The sequence below is a fragment of the Buteo buteo genome, chromosome 9, assembly GCF_964188355.1.
Source record: "Buteo buteo chromosome 9, bButBut1.hap1.1, whole genome shotgun sequence".
Taxonomy (NCBI): Eukaryota; Metazoa; Chordata; class Aves; order Accipitriformes; family Accipitridae; genus Buteo; species Buteo buteo.
This window is the reverse complement of record NC_134179.1, coordinates 46,070,801-46,089,624: the sequence shown is the minus strand read 5'-3', so window position 1 is coordinate 46,089,624 and position 18,824 is coordinate 46,070,801. Positions and strand designations below refer to the sequence as shown.

The 18,824-nt window shown below is 65.3% G+C and overlaps 4 protein-coding genes across 5 annotated transcripts; 3 read left to right on the top strand and 1 right to left on the bottom strand.

Moving 5' to 3' along the window:
* Window positions 1-1,608: 1,608 nt before the first annotated feature.
* On the bottom strand, window positions 1,609-2,438 carry LOC142034797 (heat shock protein beta-11-like). Its single transcript, XM_075036576.1, has one exon. It carries the CDS (start codon window positions 2,340-2,342, stop codon window positions 1,758-1,760), a length of 585 nt encoding a protein of 194 aa, XP_074892677.1. The 5' UTR covers window positions 2,343-2,438; the 3' UTR covers window positions 1,609-1,757.
* An 868-nt stretch (window positions 2,439-3,306) lies between these two features.
* On the top strand, window positions 3,307-4,193 carry LOC142034796 (heat shock protein 30C-like). Its single transcript, XM_075036574.1, has one exon. It carries the CDS (start codon window positions 3,429-3,431, stop codon window positions 4,035-4,037), a length of 609 nt encoding a protein of 202 aa, XP_074892675.1. The 5' UTR covers window positions 3,307-3,428; the 3' UTR covers window positions 4,038-4,193.
* Window positions 4,194-5,134: 941 nt separating this feature from the next.
* Window positions 5,135-11,948, top strand: KAT2A (lysine acetyltransferase 2A). The gene is made up of 18 exons (XM_075036577.1): window positions 5,135-5,428; window positions 6,264-6,387; window positions 6,482-6,627; window positions 7,025-7,114; window positions 7,261-7,442; window positions 7,742-7,933; window positions 8,035-8,141; window positions 8,288-8,395; window positions 8,486-8,622; window positions 8,760-8,968; window positions 9,043-9,169; window positions 9,493-9,603; window positions 9,682-9,825; window positions 10,126-10,240; window positions 10,350-10,386; window positions 10,581-10,644; window positions 10,852-10,936; window positions 11,161-11,948. The coding sequence occupies exons 1-18, from the start codon at window positions 5,219-5,221 to the stop codon at window positions 11,352-11,354; spliced, it is 2,382 nt and encodes a 793-aa protein (XP_074892678.1). The 5' UTR covers window positions 5,135-5,218; the 3' UTR covers window positions 11,355-11,948.
* Window positions 11,949-13,057: 1,109 nt separating this feature from the next.
* Window positions 13,058-18,141, top strand: DHX58 (DExH-box helicase 58). 2 transcript variants are annotated; one of them, XM_075036953.1, is made up of 12 exons: window positions 13,058-13,239; window positions 13,358-13,559; window positions 13,670-13,860; window positions 14,066-14,182; window positions 14,465-14,591; window positions 14,680-14,862; window positions 14,949-15,205; window positions 15,328-15,477; window positions 15,758-15,919; window positions 16,233-16,423; window positions 16,647-16,740; window positions 17,026-18,141. In XM_075036953.1, exons 1-12 carry the CDS (start codon window positions 13,072-13,074, stop codon window positions 17,203-17,205), a joined length of 2,022 nt encoding a protein of 673 aa, XP_074893054.1. In that variant the 5' UTR covers window positions 13,058-13,071; the 3' UTR covers window positions 17,206-18,141. The 2 variants fall into 2 exon arrangements, with proteins under 2 accessions (XP_074893054.1, XP_074893052.1); XM_075036951.1 differs by having other exon boundaries at window positions 16,179-16,423.
* Window positions 18,142-18,824: the final 683 nt, after the last annotated feature.

The following is an 18,824-nucleotide window of genomic DNA, read 5'->3' as shown; positions in this document are numbered from 1 at the left end:
TGGCCTTGAAAGACGGTACTTTCCTGTCACTGCTGCATGGACTTTGAGATCCTTACGCCCACGGGTGAGACCTGGAGTCAGTATGGAAAACGGAGCATCCCCTTGTAGCTCTACTGCTGGGCCAGCACTGTATGTGCTTGGGAGATCTTGAAGATTGTGATGTGCTGGTGCTTGAACATGCTGCCTCTCAGCTGCGTGGCTGCTGTGGAAGCTCTGCAAGAGGCACAGCTACAGTCAACTGTGTGACCATCCCTCAGCTGGGCTTGCCCTTGGCTTGCAGTGTTGGGGCTCTGAAAGCTCTGCTGGGTAGCTGCAAATAAAGTTGTCTGTGTGAACAGCCTTGGCTCATGTGGGCTTCATCCTCTGTCCAAGGTCTTGGTGCCTTTTGCTCATGGTGGATTTCTTAAAAAATTCGGGGAGCAGGAAGGGTCTGGAGTGACTCAGTGACCGAGTTCCCAATGCCTGGCTGGAGCACAGGCTGCCTGTGGTATGGGCTCCAGTGGCTTCAAATGGGCTTTGCTCACCTGGTGCTGGTTGTTTCCAGCCCCTGCAAGGGAGCCTGGCTGCTCATCTGCTAGAGGAGCTCAGGACCTCTGTGGGATATCTGAGGTCTCATTTCTTCCAGTGTGGTTTGGACTGGTGCTGCTGGTTTGGACATGTTGGAGAAAGGCTTCCCCAATCCCAAATCTGATCAATCTTGTGAAACACTGTGAGGTGCTGTTGCCATCTGCTGGCTTCTTTTCCTTGTTTCCTGGTCGGCAGGGCTTCATTTCTAGCTCCTTCCAGGACTCTGGGTCTCTGAAGGAGCCTGTGATGCCCTAAGGGGTGTCTTACTGCTGCCTGAGCATGTGCAAATATGCTCAGCACATATTTGTGCATGTGCTGCTCTGCTGGCTGTAAGGGACTCTAGCCGGGCTGGGGACCTGTTGCTGGCTGCAGAGGTGTGCAGCACAGCTCTGCAGAGCGGAGCCTCCTTGCTGCCAGCACTCTGCTGCCACAGGGAAGGGCTGTCCGAGCTTGGAGCAGCTTTAGCACAAATAGGTGTGCCTGCCTGCATACCTGCTGCCTGCCCAGGCCTGAGCATGGGTGTTTGTGGTGGTTGCACACAGTACCTGGAGATGGGCTTCACCATCCCCGCTGCTGGGATATCAGAGGGGGCTCCAGCAGCCCCCTTCTGAGCTGTGTGGGGAGAAAAGTACAACAGGGGCACCCTACACCTAGCCAGGCCATCCAGCATGGTTGTCTTGCCTTTCGGTGGCATTGGCCAGGGAGGGAGGGGCTGTGGAGCTGGTTGAGATGCTGGCAGTAGCATGAGGAGGAAGTGAAGGCAACCTGCCTGCTCCCTGGGAGAGCTGCCTCGGCTCAGGTACAGGTGAGAGGGCTGCCCTTCCCTGCTGGGGCCCTTCCTGCCTCCCCCCACCCTGAGCAGCACCAGGCTCATAGATCCCATCCCTTTCCTCCCTTTGGGTCCACTGTTGGCCCCATTTTGTGCTGCCCTGAGGCACCCAGAGAAGTTCTTCCTCTCTGTGCATCCAGCTCCTCTAGCATCGAGAGCTGAGACCAGAGCCCAGCCACCCCATTAATCAACACCAAGAGACCACAAGCAGGTTCTATGCAAAAGTATTTTTATTGGATACAAAAACATTCCAGTATAGTGAAAAAAATGACATCATTGCTGATGGAGCATGTCTGGGCTAAAACCCGAGACTTGCTGCTGTCTGCTCCGGTCCTGCCGCGGGCCATCTGTTCCCCTCCCGTTACACCTGGGCTTTGTTGGTGGCTCCATCCTCGGAGGCTGGTCCAGGCTGTGGGGCTGCAGGGCTGACCTGGATGGGCACGTTCCTCTCTGGAGCAGCCGGCAGGGCCAGCCTGGGGGCTTCGATGCGGAGCTGCCCTTCCTTGGACAGGGAGCATGTCAGCGCCTCGGCGTCCACCTCTTCGGGCACGTCCCACTCCCGCTTCAGCACCTCGTACTTGTAGGAGAAGGAGCCCTTCTCATCGACGTTCTGTGTCTCCTTCTGCCCCACCAGCACCACCTTCCTGCCCACCACCTTCACCGACAGCTGCTCCGGTGCAAAGTTCTTCACGTCCTGGCAGACGGAGAAGCCCTCCCCGGAGCCCTGGGTCAGGGCTGTGCTGGTGCTCGGGGCTCGCTCCAAGGCAGCGGCTCCGTGGCTGCTCAGGAGCTGCTCGAAGCTGCTCATGAATTCCCGAGCTTTCTCCATCTCCTGCTGCAGCTCAGTGAAGATGGTCTCAGCGTGCGGCCAGAGGGTCCTCACTGTGCCCAGCCGGGAGGCCAGGGAGCTGGAGGCGAATGGTGCGAGATGCATTCGGCAAAGCATCGCTGCTGCTGCTGCTGCTGCTGCTGCTGCTGCTGGTGGCTCTCAGGCTGGGAGCGCTCTGCCCCGGCTCTGCTGCCCGTGGCTTTTATTCCTGTTCCCGGGAGGAGTGGCCTCAACCCGCACATCACGTCATCCTCGGGAGAAGAGCTCAGCTCTTTCCAGCCCGTTCCAGCTCATTCTTGTTACTCACTCATGAGGTGAGGCACCTCTTACGTCGTGCCCAGCATACCTTCGCCCTTAGTCTTGCAGCTCTGCTCTCCTGGCTTATAATTAGCAGCATCACCTCAGCCTCTGAGCGGGATGCCTGAGCTGCCCCTGCCAAAAATCTGTGGCCTTTCTACTTCCCAGGCAGGGAGCAGGGCTGGGCTCTTCTCCTCCCTGCCTTCCCCCCCCTTGTCTGTGGCCCCCCCCCCCAACCTGCAGGCAGGAGAGCCTCTCTGCCCCCCACCCCATTTGCAGGACCCTCAGCTGCCCGGGGGGGACACCAGGGTGAGAGCAGAAACCAGCCCATGGGCCCCCTCCCCAGGCGAAGTGCACAGGCGGGGTGCTGAGGGGCCAGGACAGGATGGCGGGTGGCCCCCGGGGAGGGAGGGGGCCTAGAAGGTGCGAGAGGTGTCTGGCAGTGGGTGACGTAGGGACGCGTTGCTTTAGGGGTGGGACTGTGCCTGTGCCAGCCGAAGTGACGCGCTCCCGGCGCAGCGTAACCTGCGCTCTGCCGAGCCCCCCAGCGCAGGGGCTGTGGGAAGGGCTTTGCTCGCCCCCCCAGCCAGTGGTCCCGCAGGCGTTGCTGCATCACGGTGGCTCTGCAGAAACCCGAGCTCCCAGCGGTGACTGCAGCTCCCTATTTGTGGCGTGTGACTCGTCCCCAGAAGCAGGCGCTGCTATTTTGGCTGGCAGATAATCAGCCTCTCAAAAATAGGCGATGGCTCTAGGAAGGTGCGTGGGGAGAGAGCGTTCTGGAAGGGGCACACCCCTGGGCAGAGGAGGATAAAACCCTCCGCTCCCCAGCCCCAGCCCAGCACTGCTCCAGCCTCTCGCACAGAGCCGAGCCGCAGCACGCGCCGGGAGCACGCACCAGGAGCAGAGATGCTTTGCCGCCTGCACTTCATGCCGCCTGCGTCCAGCTCGCTGTTCCCGTGGCTGGGACCCGTCCGCACCCTCTGGCCGCATCCAAGCACCCTCTTCGCCGAGCTGGAGCGAGAGCTGCGGCTGGAGATGGAGAGAGCTCGGGAGTTCATGAGCAGCTTCGAGCAGTTCCTGAGCAGCGGGAGCAGCCCCAGCCGGATCGGCATTGCCGCGGAGCGAGCCCCGAGCACCAGCGCAGCCCTGACCCAGGGCTCCGGGGAGGGCTTCTCCGTCTGCCAGGACGTGAAGGACTTTGCGCCCGAGCAGCTGTCGGTGAAGGTGGTGGGCAGGAAGGTGGTGCTGGTGGGGCAGAAGGAGACGCAGAGCACGGACGAGAAGGGCTCCTTCTCCTACAAGTACGAGGTGCTGAAGCGGGAGTGGGATGTGCCCGAAGAGGTGGATGCCGAGGCGCTGACATGCTCCCTGTCCAAGGAAGGGCAGCTCCGCATCGAAGCCCCCAGGCTGGCCCTGCCAGCTGCTCCAGAGAGGAACGTGCCCATCCAGATGGGGCCAGTGGTGGCACAGTCGGCAGCCAGCACCGACGACGGAGCCGAGCGTGCCAAGGCATGACGGGGAGCGGCGTGGGGCTGGGCTGAGCCCGGCTGCCAGGGCAGCTGCTGGCTGCAGAGCGGGACCGCGCTGGGGACTGCGTGACGGCCCGGTGGGGGGGTCTCTGCCCAAAACATGTAGCTTTTTTTGATATGTAATAAATATTCCTGACTTTTATTTGTGCAGTTTCTGTGTTTGCTGGTCTCGCCTGGCCCCGTGCTTTGCGACGCTCCCGGCTGTGCCCACGCAGCAGGACGGCAGCCCAGGGAGCTGAGCTGTGCTGGCACAGGGCACGTCCCTGGCACCTCTCCCCAGTCCTGCCTTTGCAGGGATTTTGGTTGAAGGGCTCCAGCACATGCACAACGCTGAGCACCCCCGGGGGGGGCCCTCAGCATCCCCCAGGGCAGCCCTCGCGACCTGACCTCCATCTTCGGGATGGTGCTGGGACGCTCCCGTGCGATGCCCGCTCGGCCACGAGTCGTGTCGTGACAGCATCACCCGTGCCGTGACATCATCCCCCGTTACCGTGCCGCCCCCCCCGCCCGTTGCTGGCACTTTCCAGGCGCTGCCCGCTCCTTCGCCACCCAGCCTGCCGCCAAGCCACGCCCCCTCCGCCGCGTGAGACTGAAAAGGGCGGGGACTCCCATAAATGGGCGGGCGGGGGCGGTCTCACTTTATATATAGGAGGCGGGGGCGGGGCCACACTCCATATTGGGTGGAGGAGGCGGGGCGCAGCGGCGTGGCCGCACACTCCCCGTGTTTACAGGGAGGAGGCGGGGCGCGGGAGGCGGAGGGGCGAGGCCTCACCCCATATTTGGCGGAGAAGGCGGGGCCGCGCTCCATATTTGGAGGAGGGTGCTGGGCGCGGAACGCGCCGTGCAGCGCCGAGCACCGTCGAACCGGGCACGGTACCGGTTACCGGAGCGGGGACACCACCGAGCAGTGATGGGTCCGCGCCGCCGGCACGGCCTCGGGAGGGGCTCTCGGGGTGGTTGGTCCCCGTCGGGTCCAGACCTCCATCCTCCCTGGCCGGCTCAGGCCTCCCGCAGCCCCGGGCGGGAGCTCCGCTCCCGCCCGGGGCTGCGGAAGGCCTGAACCGGCCCCGGTATCACCGGACCCACCCGGCTCCCCGCAACGGACTACCGATCCCGGCGTGCCCGGCGCGCAGGCGCAGTGAGCGCGGAGCGCACGCCGGGCCCGGCATGGCGGAGCCGGAGGCCGCGCAGCCCGGGCGGCCCCCGCCGGGCCCGGGGACGGCGACGGGGAGCGGGGCGGCGGGAGGAGCGGGGTCGAGCGATCCGGCGCGACCCGGGCTGAGCCAGCAACAGCGGGCGAGCCAGCGCAAGGCGCAGGTGCGGGGGTTCCCCCGCGGCAAGAAGCTGGAGAAGCTGGGGGTCTTCTCGGCCTGCAAGGTGGGCTGGACCGGTACCGGGCAGGACCGGCGGGGGGGGGGGTGTTGCATGGGCAAGGGGTGCGGGGGGGGGGGTGCAAGGCCGTGCGTGGGCGGGGGATGCAGGAGGGGGTGCTGAGCCATGCAGGGGGTGCAGGAAGGGATGCAAGGACATGCATGGGCAGGGGATGCAGGACGGGGGTGCAGGAGGGGGAGTGTGCAAGGACACGCGTGGGTGGGGGATGCAGGAGCGGGGGTGCAAGGACGTTTATGGGCAGGGGTTGCAGGAGGAGCATGTAGGGGGTGCAGGAGGCTGGTGCAAGGACATGCATGGGCAGGAGGTTGCAGAAGGGGGGTGCAGAGCTGTGGAGGGGGTGCAGAAGGAGGATGCAAGGACATGCATGGACAGGGGATGCAGGAGCGGGGTGCTGAGCTGTGCAGAGGGGTGCAGGAGGCAGGAGATGAGCTGTGCAGGAGGGGGGTGCAAGGACATGCATGGGCAGGGAATACAGAAGCAGGGTGCTAGGCTGTGCAGGGGGTGCAGGAAGGAGGTGCTGGGCCGTATATGGCTGCGGGGTGCAGGAGGAGGGTGCTGGGCTGTGCAAGGGAGATGCAATGACATCCGTGGGCAGGGGGTGCAGATCCTGGGGCTGCACACAGGGGAAATGTGGGAGAGTGTTAGGGTGCTGGGTCATGCAGGGTGGGTGCTGAGGAAAGCTGGGATGGATAAATAGGGGTGGGTGGGACAGGTGGAGGAGACTTTGCAGGGGGAGTTGTTTGGCTGGAGAAGGCGGCAGCCTTGGCACGAGGCAGTGCCTGGGCTGCTGCATGACGGCTTCTCCTGTCCCTCATCCCAGGCCAATGATGCCTGCAAGTGCAATGGCTGGAAGAACCCCAACCCTCCCACCGCCCCTCGCATGGACCTGCAGCAGCCGGTGACCAACCTGAGCGAGCCCTGCCGGAGCTGCAGCCATGCACTGGGTAACCCCCCCACAGGGTGCCTGGGACCCCCATGGGGAGGGAGAGCGGTGCTGACCCCCACCCCGGTCTCACTGCGGCTTTCTCTCCGCCACAGCGGACCACGTGTCCCACCTGGAGAATGTCTCAGAGGAGGAGATCAACCGGCTGCTGGGCATGGTGGTGGACGTGGAAAACCTCTTCATGTCAGTGCACAAGGAGGAGGACACGGACACCAAGCAGGTGTATTTCTACCTGTTCAAGGTGCGTCTGGGGCTGGGCACGTCTCGCTGCCCCGCTCACGGTGGGGCTGGTGCAGGGGTCCCCAGCATTGCTGGGGAGCTGGGGCTGCTGTCCTGCTGCTTGTCCTCTGCCTGCTCTGCTGGGAGCTGTGCTCTGTCTGTGGCTGTGAGCCAGCCCACCAGCCCAGCTAGAGACCTGAAATGCTGACCCTGTCCTGGGAGCAACTGCTCTCCGGGCCTTGAATTCCTCTGGGAGGAAGGTTTCCAGGAAAGAAACGGGTGTGCTCCAAGGTGGACCCTGGCACCTTCCCGGCTGTGTGAATCAGTGCAGCCCTGCAGCACCGTTCTGCCACTTCCACCGCTTGTGGTGTGTCTGGTTCTTGGGACTTCAGTAACTGTGTCTGACGGTGTCTTCACAGCTCCTGCGGAAATGCATCCTGCAGATGAGCCAGCCTGTGGTCGAGGGGTCCCTGGGGAGCCCCCCCTTTGAGAAACCAAACATTGAGCAGGTGAGGCTGTTGTCAGGCTCACGCATTGCACTGATGACTTGTTCTGTGTTTTGCTGCTCTTGCATGGTCCCCTCCCTCCTGGGGGGCAGCACTGAAGGGTCTGATGCAGCACCCGGCACCCCTCCACCTCCCCTTCCTCTGCCCAGGGAGTCCTCAACTTCGTCCAGTACAAGTTCAGCCACTTGCCACCCAAGGAGCGGCAGACCATGTACGAACTCTCCAAGATGTTCCTGCTCTGCCTCAACTACTGGAAGCTGGAGACGCCCTCCCAGTTCCGGCAGCGCTCCCAGAATGACGATGTGGCCACCTACAAGGTCAACTACACGAGGTGAGGGTGGGAGGGGGTCTGAGCCAGCCAGCCTGGGGGTCTGCCTGCTCCTCCCACCCCTGAGTGGGGCTGACCCCTGACTCCCAGGGTCTTCGCCTCTCCCCAGCTCTCCAGGGTTGTTGGTCCGTTAGGAGGGCAGGCATCCAGTGGGGAGACTGTTCCAAATAACGTCAGCTGTGACCCCCCCAGATGCCTGCTCTTCTGGTCCCTGCTTCCAGCAGTGTAGTCCCAGGAGGGGTGCGGATGCTCCAGGGTTGCTGGTCCCAGCCCTGTCACTGGAGCGCGTTCTCGTCTCCTAGGTGGCTGTGCTACTGCCACGTGCCACAAAGCTGCGACAGCCTTCCCCGCTACGAGACGACCCACGTCTTCGGGCGCAGTCTCCTGAAGTCCATCTTCACAGTCACCCGCCGGCAGCTGCTGGAGAAGTTCCGGGTGGAGAAGGACAAGCTGGTGCCAGAAAAGCGGACGCTGATCCTCACTCACTTCCCCAAGTAGGTGCCTGATGTGGGGATGGCTGCTGTGCCGCTGGGGAGGCTCTCCTCCTTCAGGGCACTCGCACACTGAGTGTGGCCGACGTGCTGCTCCCTGCCAGGTTCCTGTCCATGCTGGAGGAGGAGATCTATGGCGAGAACTCTCCAATCTGGGAGGCTGATTTCACTGTGCCAGCCGCGGAGGGTGCCCAGCTGGTGTCTCGCCCAGGTATCTCGGGGAGCAGCCCCCCCAGCTCGGGGGCTGTAGGATAAAGGACCAAGGTGCGGGTGAGCCTTGGCTGGTGGCAGTGGCTGGGCTGCCGCAGCGTGATGAGCTGCTTTCTGGCAGTCACGGGCATCATTGGTCTCTTCCAGCCGCGGTCAGCACCGTCGCCGTGCCCACCACTCCGCTCTTCAGCAAGAAGCTCAGCAACAGCAGCTCTGCAGTGAGCATGGATGCCAGCACCCCGGAGCCCCTGCCAGGTAGGGCTGGCGTGAGCCTGGCACCGGGGGAGCTGGGACCTTCCTTGGTCCCTCCTGGCACTGGATGTGCTGCTCTGCTCCGGTCCCCAGGGGAGAAGCGGAAGCTGCCCGAGAGCCTGACGCTGGAAGATGCCAAGCGGATCCGTGTCATGGGAGACATCCCCATGGAGCTGGTGAACGAGGTCATGCTGACCATCACGGACCCCGCTGCCATGCTGGGCCCCGAGGTACGGAGTTGGGGCACTGAGGTGGCATCGGTGCTTGTCAGGGCCCACAGAGCTGCTTTCCTGGTGTGCCGGGGCCTGGCTGGTCTCCCTCTGCGGAGAGTGTGCCGTGGCCAGTGAAAGCCCCTGCACCCCCCCAGACCAGCCTGCTGTCGGCAAATGCGGCACGGGACGAGACGGCCCGGCTGGAGGAGCGCCGCGGCATCATCGAGTTCCACGTCATCGGCAACTCGCTCTCGCAGAAGTCCAACAAGAAGATCCTGATGTGGCTGGTGGGCTTGCAGAATGTCTTCTCGCACCAGCTGCCCCGCATGCCCAAGGAGTACATCACCCGCCTCGTCTTTGACCCGTGCGTGGCTTGGGGAGTGCAGGGGGGGCTGGTACAGGGTACTCCCATCTCACCCTCAGCCTCGCTGCCCGCAGGAAGCACAAGACCCTGGCACTGATCAAGGATGGCCGAGTGATCGGGGGGATCTGCTTCCGCATGTTCCCCACCCAGGGCTTCACGGAGATCGTCTTCTGCGCCGTCACGTCCAACGAACAAGTGAAGGTGAGAGTGGGGAGGCGGGTGGTGGGCACGGCACGGGGGTCTCTGGCAGTGCAGTGCAGTGGCTGCAGGGTGGGGAGGAGTGGGGCAGTGGGTGGGGGCTGTGGGGGGAAGGATGGTCTTGCTGTAGCTGGTAGAGCCCGGGGGTGTCCCAGCCCCTGGGGTAGCCAGACCCGCTCGGCACTGGCCAGCCCTGAGTGGCAGCGATTGCTCAGGAACGTCTTCCAGCTGCCCGTGTCCGTGGGTGGGAGGGGGCCGTGCGTCCCATCGGACTTGGGCTGCCTGGGGGGGCACGGGGGGTCCCTGTCTCACGGCGGCTCCCCCAGGGCTACGGGACGCACCTGATGAACCACCTGAAGGAGTACCACATCAAGCACAACATCCTCTACTTCCTCACCTACGCGGACGAGTACGCCATCGGCTACTTCAAGAAGCAGGTGGGCTGCTTCCCCCGGGGTGGTTCCCCTCAGCCCTCCTGCCCGCCAGCCCCCTCCCACCTGCCCTTTCCCTCCTAGGGCTTTTCCAAGGACATCAAGGTCCCCAAGAGCCGCTACCTGGGCTACATCAAGGACTACGAGGGGGCAACCCTGATGGAGTGTGAGCTGAACCCCCGCATCCCCTACACCGAGCTCTCCCACATCATCAAGAAGCAGAAGGAGGTACGTCCCGCGGGCAGGCGGGCGCTGCCAGGATCTGCCTGCTCAGGCCCCTGCCAGCTGCCTCCCAAAGGCAGGGGAGAGGGGTGGGGATGTGCCGGCCCTTGGATCTCCCCGGGAGCAGGGTCGAGAGGGGAGGGACACTGTGGTGGTGTTTACGGTGGCTGGGCTTGGCTCCAGCCCTGGGCAGCGGGCGCAGCCGGTGCTCTGGGCCCCTGGGATCTCACGTCACGGTTTGGCTCCCCGGAGCATCCTGCAGTCCCGGCTCACCTCCCCTCTTCCAACCTCCCCTTCCTGCTGCAGATCATCAAGAAGCTGATTGAGAGGAAGCAGGCGCAGATCCGCAAGGTCTACCCTGGCCTGACCTGCTTCAAGGAGGGTGTGCGGCAGATCCCCATCGAGAGCGTCCCCGGCATCCGTGAGTCTGGCCGGCTTCTGGTGGGGAAGAGCTGTCTGGCAGGAGGGCTCTATCCTCCCTCGCCTGCTGGTGTGGGGCAGACATGGTGATGTTGACCCTTGTCTTCCAGGAGAAACGGGATGGAAACCACTGGGGAAGGAGAAGGGGTGAGTGCTGCGCAGAGGGGGTGGGTGTCCTGCGGCCGGGCTGTGGGGGCTCGGCTTGGGCTGCTCCTCGCTCCTGGCACTGCCCCGGTGCCGCCCCGGCTGTGGCCCGGTGCTGGGTGTTGGGGAGGTGGGAGCGCCGGGATGGAGAGAGGCTGCCCACCCTCGGGCTGATGGGCGCTGGTTTTGTCCTGCAGAAAAGAGCTGAAGGATCCGGACCAGCTCTACAACACCCTGAAGAACCTCCTGGCCCAGATCAAGGTGCGGCAGGAGGGGATCCTGCGCTCCGGGGTGCCTGTCTCCCCGACAGCCCTCGGAGCTGCTTCCCCGGGATAGGCTGTCCTGGGCTCTGCCCTCGGGGGGCAGGTGGGGTGACCCAGGCGCACGGGGAGTGGGACCCCCGTGTGCTGCAGCAGGCAGGGGCTGCGTGTACTCGCTGTTGTAACCCACCACCCGCCCTCTCCCCAGACCCACCCCAGCGCGTGGCCCTTCATGGAGCCAGTGAAGAAGTCGGAGGCGCCGGACTACTACGAAATCATCCGCTTCCCCATCGGTAGGTGGCTGTGCCTGGAACCCCCGTGCAGAATGGTGGAGGGAGGGCTGAAGACCCCCTGTCGTGGGGTCTGGGCTAGGGAGTCATGGTTGGGGTGATGGGGTGCTGAGAGCCCCAGGACAGTCCAGAGGAGAGAGGGGTGAGTCAGGACCCTCGGCTGGTGTCCAGCTCCGTGGCTGGGGGGGCACAGAGGCCTGGGGGACCTGACCCTTCCCCACCCCCAGACCTGAAGACCATGACCGAGCGCCTGAAGAACCGCTACTACGTCACCAAGAAGCTGTTCATCGCCGACCTGCAGCGCATCATCACCAACTGCCGCGAGTACAACCCGCCTGACAGTGACTACTGCAAGTGTGCCAACACCCTGGAGAAGTTCTTCTACTTCAAGCTCAAGGAGGGGGGGCTCATCGACAAGTAGGGGAGCTGGCCTCGACCCGCCTTGGCCACTGGCCCCCCCCATGAGAGGGACAGGGCTGCCTGTGGGCCCCAGCCCCGCTCCGTGGGCAGGGGTTGCTGGAGGGTTTGTTGGTGCTGAGCAGCCTGGGGGAGCTGGGCCTTCCCTTGGGGGGGCCAGCAAGGTGGTGGGGGGTGCCTGATGCTTTAATCCCGAGCTGGTGGCTGCCTCCCCTGGGGGTGTGTGAGCAGCAGGGCTGGAGCTGCCTCATTGGGATCTACCTGGGGCAGGGGCAGCAGCAGTGCTGAGTTCCTGCCTCTCCCTGGGGGGCTGGGACCCCCCCCCCGCCCCACACCAGCGCTTCCCTCCTCCCCAGGGTCGTGCCTTCTGCCCTGGCTCTCTGCGACAGGGCAGGGGCATACAAAAGTGCTTTGGTTTTCTGCTTCCGTCCACGCACAGGCAGCTCCTGCCCCTCTTGTTGAATGTACGGCAGGGCTCAACCCTGCCCGCCCTGGGCTGTGGGCAACGATGCTGCGAGTGGTCTAGGGTCCGGCTGTGAGGGGGTGCTCTGCCCCCACACCCCCCCAGCTCCTGCTGCCTCTATCAGCTCTTCCCTCCCCCTGGGGGGGGCAGGTCAGCCCCCAGCCCTGCCTGTGCCCCAGGCAGGGGCCCAGCTGCAGTCTGTACAGTGCTCCCTGCCTGCTCCTGCTGCCAGCCAGGGCTGCCCCTCGCCTGGCCAGGAGTGGTGAGGGTTGGTAGCCCTGCCTGCTGGGTCAGTGGCCTGCCCGGTGCTGCACTGGCCTCTGCTCCCCCGGCTCTGCCCCAGCTGGGAGCCAGCTTCTGCCCCTGGGTGTGGGGTCGGCTCCTGCTTGCCTCCCCCCCCCCCTTGCTGCCCCCTCCTTGCACCTCACGGGCCATATTCCCCCTGTGCCTACTTGGGTGCTGGGCTGGGGAGTGCCTGACCCCAGCATTGACTTGTCCCCCACCCTCGCTTGGTCCCCTGCTGCCTTGCCCCCCCCCCCCCCCCCCCCCCAGTGCTGTCATTGCCGTGTGGGCGCTGGTGATGCTCTGCGGCTCACTGGCCTCGCCAGGGTGGGACCAGCCCCCTCCACCCATTCCACTTGACGGTTGTTCTGTTTGTTTGTTTGTTTGTTTTTTTAAATAAAAGTCCTTGTGCAGACCCAGGTGCATCCTCGAGCCTGGTCCTGCAGCACGACCGGGTGGGGTGCTCGGGGGGGTGGTATTTGAGCTGGGGAGGGGGCCAGGAGCAGCTCAGGGTGGGGAGGCTGCGGAGGGCCCCCGGGCCGGGCTGGGGTGCACTGGGCTGAACTGGGGTGCAGGGTGCTGCCCTGGGGGGACCCGGACTGGCCAGGGAGCAGGGGCAGGTTGGGGTGCGGGGCCGGGCTGCACCGGGACGGCCGCGGCCGCGGCAGCTCCGCCCGGTTTCGGTTTCTGTTCGTGACCGGGGCTCCCGGGGGGGGCTCCCGGGCCGCTGCGGGCCGGGCGGGCGCCGAGGCCGGGAGGGGAGCGGCGGGGGCGCGGGCAGCGCGGGGCTCGGCCCGGCTCGGCCCCGCTCGGTTCGGCCCGGCCCGGCTCAGCACGGTCCCGCCACCCGCCCGGTCCCGGCGGCGCGGCCGGCGGAGCCCCCCCTCGCTGGGGCTCCGGCAGGACGCGCCGCCCCGAGTTTCGTTTCCCGGCCGGGACCGGCACCGGCACCGGCACCGGCACCGGCACCGGCGGGATGGAGCTGCGGGGGTACCAGCGGGAGGCGGTGGCCCCGGCCCTGCGCGGCCGCAACAGCATCATCTGGCTGCCCACGGGCGCCGGCAAGACCCGCGCGGCCGTCCACGTCTGCCGGCGGCACCTGGAGAGCCGGCGGGGCGGCAGGGTGGCCGTCCTGGTCAACAAGGTGCCCCCCCGAGCCCCCGTCCCCCGCCCCGGGGGTAACGGGGCGCCAGCGCCCGCCGGCCGCGGGGTCGCGGGCGGTGGTCCCGGGGCCGGAGCTGAGCGGGGTCTCGCGGGCGCAGGTGCATCTGGTGGACCAGCACGCCAAGAAGGAGTTCCACGTGCTGCAGGACGCCTTCAAGGTGACGGCCATCAGCGGGGACAGCCACCACAAGTCCTTCTTCGCCTGCGTGGTGAAGCAGAGCGACGTCGTCATCTGCACGGCCCAGATCCTGCAGAACGCGCTGGTCAGCGGGGAGGAGGACATGCACGTGGAGCTGACGGGTGGGTGCGGGACCCCACGCGCTGCTGTCCCCGCGGCCGGGCTGGGGTGCGACTGCCCCGGCCAAACCTCCGCCACGGCTCACCCTGCTCCCCTCTCTCGCCCGACGCAGATTTCTCGCTGCTGGTGATAGACGAGTGCCACCACACACACAAGGAGGGCGTCTACAACAAAATCATGCTGAATTACCTCCAGCGCAAGCTCAGCGGGCAGCAGGGCCTGCCGCAGGTCCTGGGCCTGACGGCGTCCCCCGGTACCGGGGGGGCAACCTCCTTTGAGGGAGCCGTAGAGCACATCCTGCAGGTGGGTCTTGTGCCCCCCGTCCTGTGCCGAGACGGTGCAATGGCCCCGGGCACAGCTTCCCCTGGGGTGTAGCGGGATGTCCCTCGGTGTGGGCATTGATAACCTGGTGTGCAGGTGCTGGGCAGCCGGGCGGCCTGGGGCAGACATCCCCAAACTCATCGGGGCTGCTAGGCTTAGGGCTGGAAGTGGGGTCTCGCCCTCTCAGATCTGTGCCAACCTGGACACCGAGAAAATCATGTCGGCGCAGGAGGAGGTGCAGCACCTGCAGAGGCACGTCCCCCAGCCCAGGAAGCAGTACGACCTGTGCCAGGAGAGAGCGCAGGTGAGGGGCAGCTGGTTGGAGCCACAGGGCTGCTCGCTGGGTGGAAGACCAGACCCCCGAGCCCTGCTGAGCCGGTGGGCTGTGTCCCTCCACCTGCTTAGCTCAGGCCAGCACGAGGAACCGGTTGATCCAGAGCCTTGGTGCAGGGGGATCCTGCAACCGCCTGGGTCCTGCCGTGCGAAAATCCCCTAATCCCAGGCCAGGCGCTCTGGGCTGCACCTTCGAGGCTGTCCGGAGCAATGTACCTGATTCCTCAGGTCCTGAGCCCCTCTCTGCTCCCAGGACCCCTTTGGCGAGCAGCTGAAGAAGATGATGGAGCAGATCCAGCAGTACATGGAGATGCCTGGCCTGCCACAGGACTTCGGCACGCAGATTTACGAGCAGCGCATTATGGAGCTGGAGAAGAGAGGTGAGGAGGTGGTGGTGCGGGTGCGGAGGGGCAGAGCCGGCAGCCGCGGGGCCAGGCCGTGACCACGGCACGCTCTGTCCCTTGCCAGCGGCAGAGACGTTTTGTCGCAAGACGCGGGTGTGCGCACTGCACCTGCGCAAGTACAATGACGCATTGCTGATCAACGACACGGTGCGGATGATCGACGCCTTCCAGTGCCTCCAGCAGTTCTACACTGCTGAGAGGGATGCAAAGGACCCCACCGAACGGTTCCTCACCACCACGTTTGAGGGTAATGGAGAGGCCTGGAGGGGGGGTTAGTGCTGGCAGCATTTGGGGGGCAGGGAGTCCCCCTTGACGCCCTGTTTGCCTGCGCAGAAAACAGGATGAGCTTGCAGGCGCTTGCCAGGGACCGGCGCTACGAGAACCCCAGGCTGGGCAAACTGGAGGAGATCCTGCAGGAGCACTTCCAGCCCCCAGGCACCGCTCGTGGCATCGTCTTCACCAAGACCCGGCAGAGCGCCCACAGCCTGCTCAGCTGGCTGCAGGACACGGCCACGCTCTGTGGCCAGCACATCAGGGCCGCCGTCCTCACCGGTGCCGGCTACAGCAACCAGACCAAGCACATGACGCAGGTGAGTGGAGGGTGGGAAGGAGCTGGACCTATCCCTCCCTACGCACTTTGTGGGTGCTGCAGGTGCTGCCAGGGGCTCAGAGCCCTACGCAGCTGCTGAAGCATCACCCCCTCTTCCCTCAGAACGAGCAGCAGGACGTGATCAAGCTGTTCCGTGTGGGAGCCCTCAACCTGCTCTTCTCCACCAGTGTGGCTGAGGAGGGCCTGGATATCCCCGAGTGTAACATTGTGGTCCGTTATGGGCTGATGACCAACGAGATCGCCATGGTGCAGGTAGCTGCCTGGGCTCCCTCCAGATGCTCTTCCCAGCTCCATGGGGAGGGCAGCCTGCTGGAATGCCCCAAAGCCACGGGTGTGGGACACGGGGGCTCTCACATCCCATGCCTGCTGGCAGCTCCCTGGGGATGAGCCCAGCCCCTGGCAGAGCATCTCCTTGGCGAGGCGCAGTGGGGTGTGGAGGGTGGATCCATCCTCGCGGGGTGGTCTGGGGGGGCAGGAGGGGTCGGCCACGGCCCTCCTCTGCTGACCGCAGCATTTGGCCCTTCTGCCGCAGGCCCGGGGCCGTGCCCGTGCCGAAAACAGCGTCTACTCCGTCCTCGCCAAAGCCGACAGCAGAGAGGTCTCTCGTGAGCTGCTCAATGAGAACCTCGTGGAGCTCATGGAGAGGGCGATCAGAGAGGTGCAGGCCATGCCTGAGCAGGAGTACAGCCTCAAGGTGAGCACTGGGCCCTGCCCTGAGCACCAGGAGGGCCAGGCAGCTCCTGCCCGTGCTCTGGTTTTGGCTACCTGCTCTCCCTTTGGGACAGCACCGGCTCCTGTGTAGGGGAGGCATCAGGTCCCCAGGGCAGTGCGTGCCCATCCCGTCCTGTCCATCCTTCCCTGCCCATCCTGCCGTGCAGCTTGCGCTCTCTAGGACAGCACATCTCTCTCCAGCCATGTGTCTTGCCATGTCTGCTATCTGTCTGTGCCCGTAGCCCTGTGCTGCCTCCTGTCCTCCCCACTGTCCTGCCTCCCACTGCCTTCTGCAGATCAGGGACCTGCAGGAAGTTGCCGTTGCCAGCTGGCTAATGAAGGAGGCCAGGATCAGCGAGAGGCGGCAGCTGCACGACCCGGACGATGTGTACTTCTACTGCGTCAACTGCAACGTGGCGGTGTGCCGTGGCAGCGACATCCGCACTGTGGAGGGCATGCACCACGTTAACATCAACCCCAACTTCAGGTAGAGCCCAGCTGTCAGGCGTCACTTGCATAAGCTGCTGCACTCTCCACCCAGGATGGGCAGGGGGTGGCAGCAGCCTGCTGCCAGCTCTTTCTTGGGGACACCAGTCCGGGGAAGTCGCAGGGGCTTTGTGGGACTGTGTGACTATGGGAGCACATGTGCTGCCCTGTTTCTGTCCCCTGGACCATTGTCCTTAGAGTGTCTTTTGGCCCCTTCCTTGCAGGGTGTACTACAGAGTTTCCGGGAAAATACAGTTCCAGCGGACTTTCAAGGACTGGGAGCCCGGCTGCCGCATCATGTGCAGTGAGTGCAGCCAGGTGAGTGGGACACGCGGCAATCCCCCCGCGACTGCAGCCCAGTCAGAGTTGGAGGGACCGTGCCTTGTGCCCCAGCTCCTGGCTGAGGAATGGAGCTGTATCTCCCTTCAGTACATGCCCATGTGATGTGCGCGCTGCGCATGTGGGACATGGACGCGTGCAGCTGTCTCCAAGCGGGACGTAGCCTGGGAGCAAGGAGCTGCCTCCGTCCCAGGTGTGTGTGGCCCTGCAGCCTGGGGATGCTGCTCTGCGGTCTGCATGACTGTCCCCTCCCTGCCCACACAGGACTGGGGAATGGAGATGATCTACCGACAGGTGAAGCTGCCCATCCTCTGCATCAAAAACTTTGTGGTGGAGACACCGGCTGAGAAGAGGAGGTACAAGAAATGGAGTGCTGTGACATTCTCTGTCAAGGAGTTTGACTACCTGGAGTACTGCTCCAGCACCCATGGCCAGTTCTTCTAGCATGGGCTCTGCTCAGAAGAGGACTATTCCCAGGCCATCTCCTGGGGCAGTGGGACCCTTCCCGTTGCCCTTGGCATGGGACCCTACCTCCAGGCCTGTGCAGAAAGCCACAGCTTGCTCCTCTTTTCCTTGCTGGACTGAGTCACCGCAGCACATCCCTTGCTAGAACCTGAAACTGCAGGAGGAGGCTTTGCTGCACCCATGCAGAAAGGACGAGACACTGGGATGGGAAAATACATGAACGCTTCCCTGCCCGCTGGCAGCTGCTCCCTGTGCCACTGCCTTCCCCTCCTGCCCCCCAGCGCTGCCGGCTTGGAGGGCTGTCACCGCAACCCTGCCAGAAGAACCAGCCATTTCACGTGGGCCCAGGACACAGACCAGCGTTTACCTGGCAGCCTCCAGTCTGCTTTGTGAATTCGATGGTCCTCCGTTAAAAACATGTGTGTGCGCTGGGAATGAGGGAAGCGTTGGCAGTTTCATTCATTGCAAGAGCTCACTGTGCGCAGGCATGTTCGATGCGGGACCCCCCTCGCACCAGAGCCAGACCACCCCATCACCTGCTGGAGAGCCAGATCCCACCGCGCCAGCAGGGCAGGGGTCCCCAGGGAGGCACCTGCGAGTGCTTGGAGTTGCATGCGTGGGGCTGCCCCAGTCCTACCCCTCCCCGCAGACACCGGCCCGAGCGACCCACCCACCCGCGACCAAACCTTCCCGTGGCCCAGAACGAGCCTCAGCCCCTCCGGGGCAGCTCAGCCCTGCAGGAACGCGGCCGGAGCTGCGGGTGGATTTGACCTTCTGGCAGAAATGAAAAGGCTGCTGAGGCTGAACCGGGGCGTCGGGAGTCACCCGGCCCCGGTGCCCGGGCTCGGCAGCCCCGGGTGTCCCCGCGGGCTCAGCTGGGGCCGGCCCGGGGAAGCCGGGCTGGCCGGGCCCCTTGCTCCCCAGCCGGGGGCGCTGAGGGAGCCGCAGGGCTGGCGGCAGGAGCCGGGCCGGCCTCGGGGCGGCGGGGGGGGGTCGGTGCCGGGCGCTCGGGTCCCGGGATGCTGCAGCCCCGGATCCCGCGGCCCCCCCCGGCGTGCTCTCCCGCCGACGGTCGCTAGAGGGAAGCCCCGGCCCGGCCCGGCCGCGGGATGAGGGCGATGCCCGGGGAGCCGGGGGACGCCCGGGGGGTGCCGCCCGCCGGCCGGAGGATGCTCAGCCGGTGCCCGGCCGGTGGCCGGGAGGCTGCGGCGCTCGTACCCGCCGCTCCGTGCGTGGCCCTTCCCCGCGGGATCCTGCCACGCGTGCCGGTGCCGGCCCGGGGACCTCCCGCCCTGGTAAGCAGCGCGGTCGCTCGGCGGGTTACGGGGCGCTCCGGGTGCCCGGAGTGTGTGTGGGGGGGACACGGGGGCGGCGGGGGATGCGGTAGCGCCGGGAGCCGCGGTCCGTCCGTGCTCCCAGCCCGGTCCTGCCGGCAACAAGGAGCTCCCGCGGAGGGCGAGGGGCGGCTTTTCCCCCGGGCACCGGTGGCTGCAGGCGCAGGCAGGGGCAGGCAGGGGCACCTGGATGCCTGAGCGTGATCGCCATCCAAAACCCGCCCCCCCCGCCCCGGGACAGCCCCCCCCGGGAGCGCGGTACCG

Excerpts from the sequence above, each read along its gene's own strand:
- LOC142034796 (XM_075036574.1), top strand. The coding sequence starts at position 3,429 with ATGCTTTGCCGCCTGCACTTCATGCCGCCTGCGTCCAGCTCGCTGTTC.
- LOC142034797 (XM_075036576.1), bottom strand. The coding sequence starts at position 2,342 with ATGCTTTGCCGAATGCATCTCGCACCATTCGCCTCCAGCTCCCTGGCC.
- DHX58 (XM_075036951.1), top strand. The coding sequence starts at position 13,072 with ATGGAGCTGCGGGGGTACCAGCGGGAGGCGGTGGCCCCGGCCCTGCGC. Across the intron at positions 14,592-14,679 it reads TATGGAGCTGGAGAAGAGAG|CGGCAGAGACGTTTTGTCGC; the intron begins GTGAGGAGGTGG and ends GTCCCTTGCCAG. Across the intron at positions 16,741-17,025 it reads TGTGCAGTGAGTGCAGCCAG|GACTGGGGAATGGAGATGAT; the intron begins GTGAGTGGGACA and ends CTGCCCACACAG.
- KAT2A (XM_075036577.1), top strand. The coding sequence starts at position 5,219 with ATGGCGGAGCCGGAGGCCGCGCAGCCCGGGCGGCCCCCGCCGGGCCCG. Across the intron at positions 6,628-7,024 it reads TGTATTTCTACCTGTTCAAG|CTCCTGCGGAAATGCATCCT; the intron begins GTGCGTCTGGGG and ends GTGTCTTCACAG. Across the intron at positions 8,623-8,759 it reads CTGCCATGCTGGGCCCCGAG|ACCAGCCTGCTGTCGGCAAA; the intron begins GTACGGAGTTGG and ends GCACCCCCCCAG.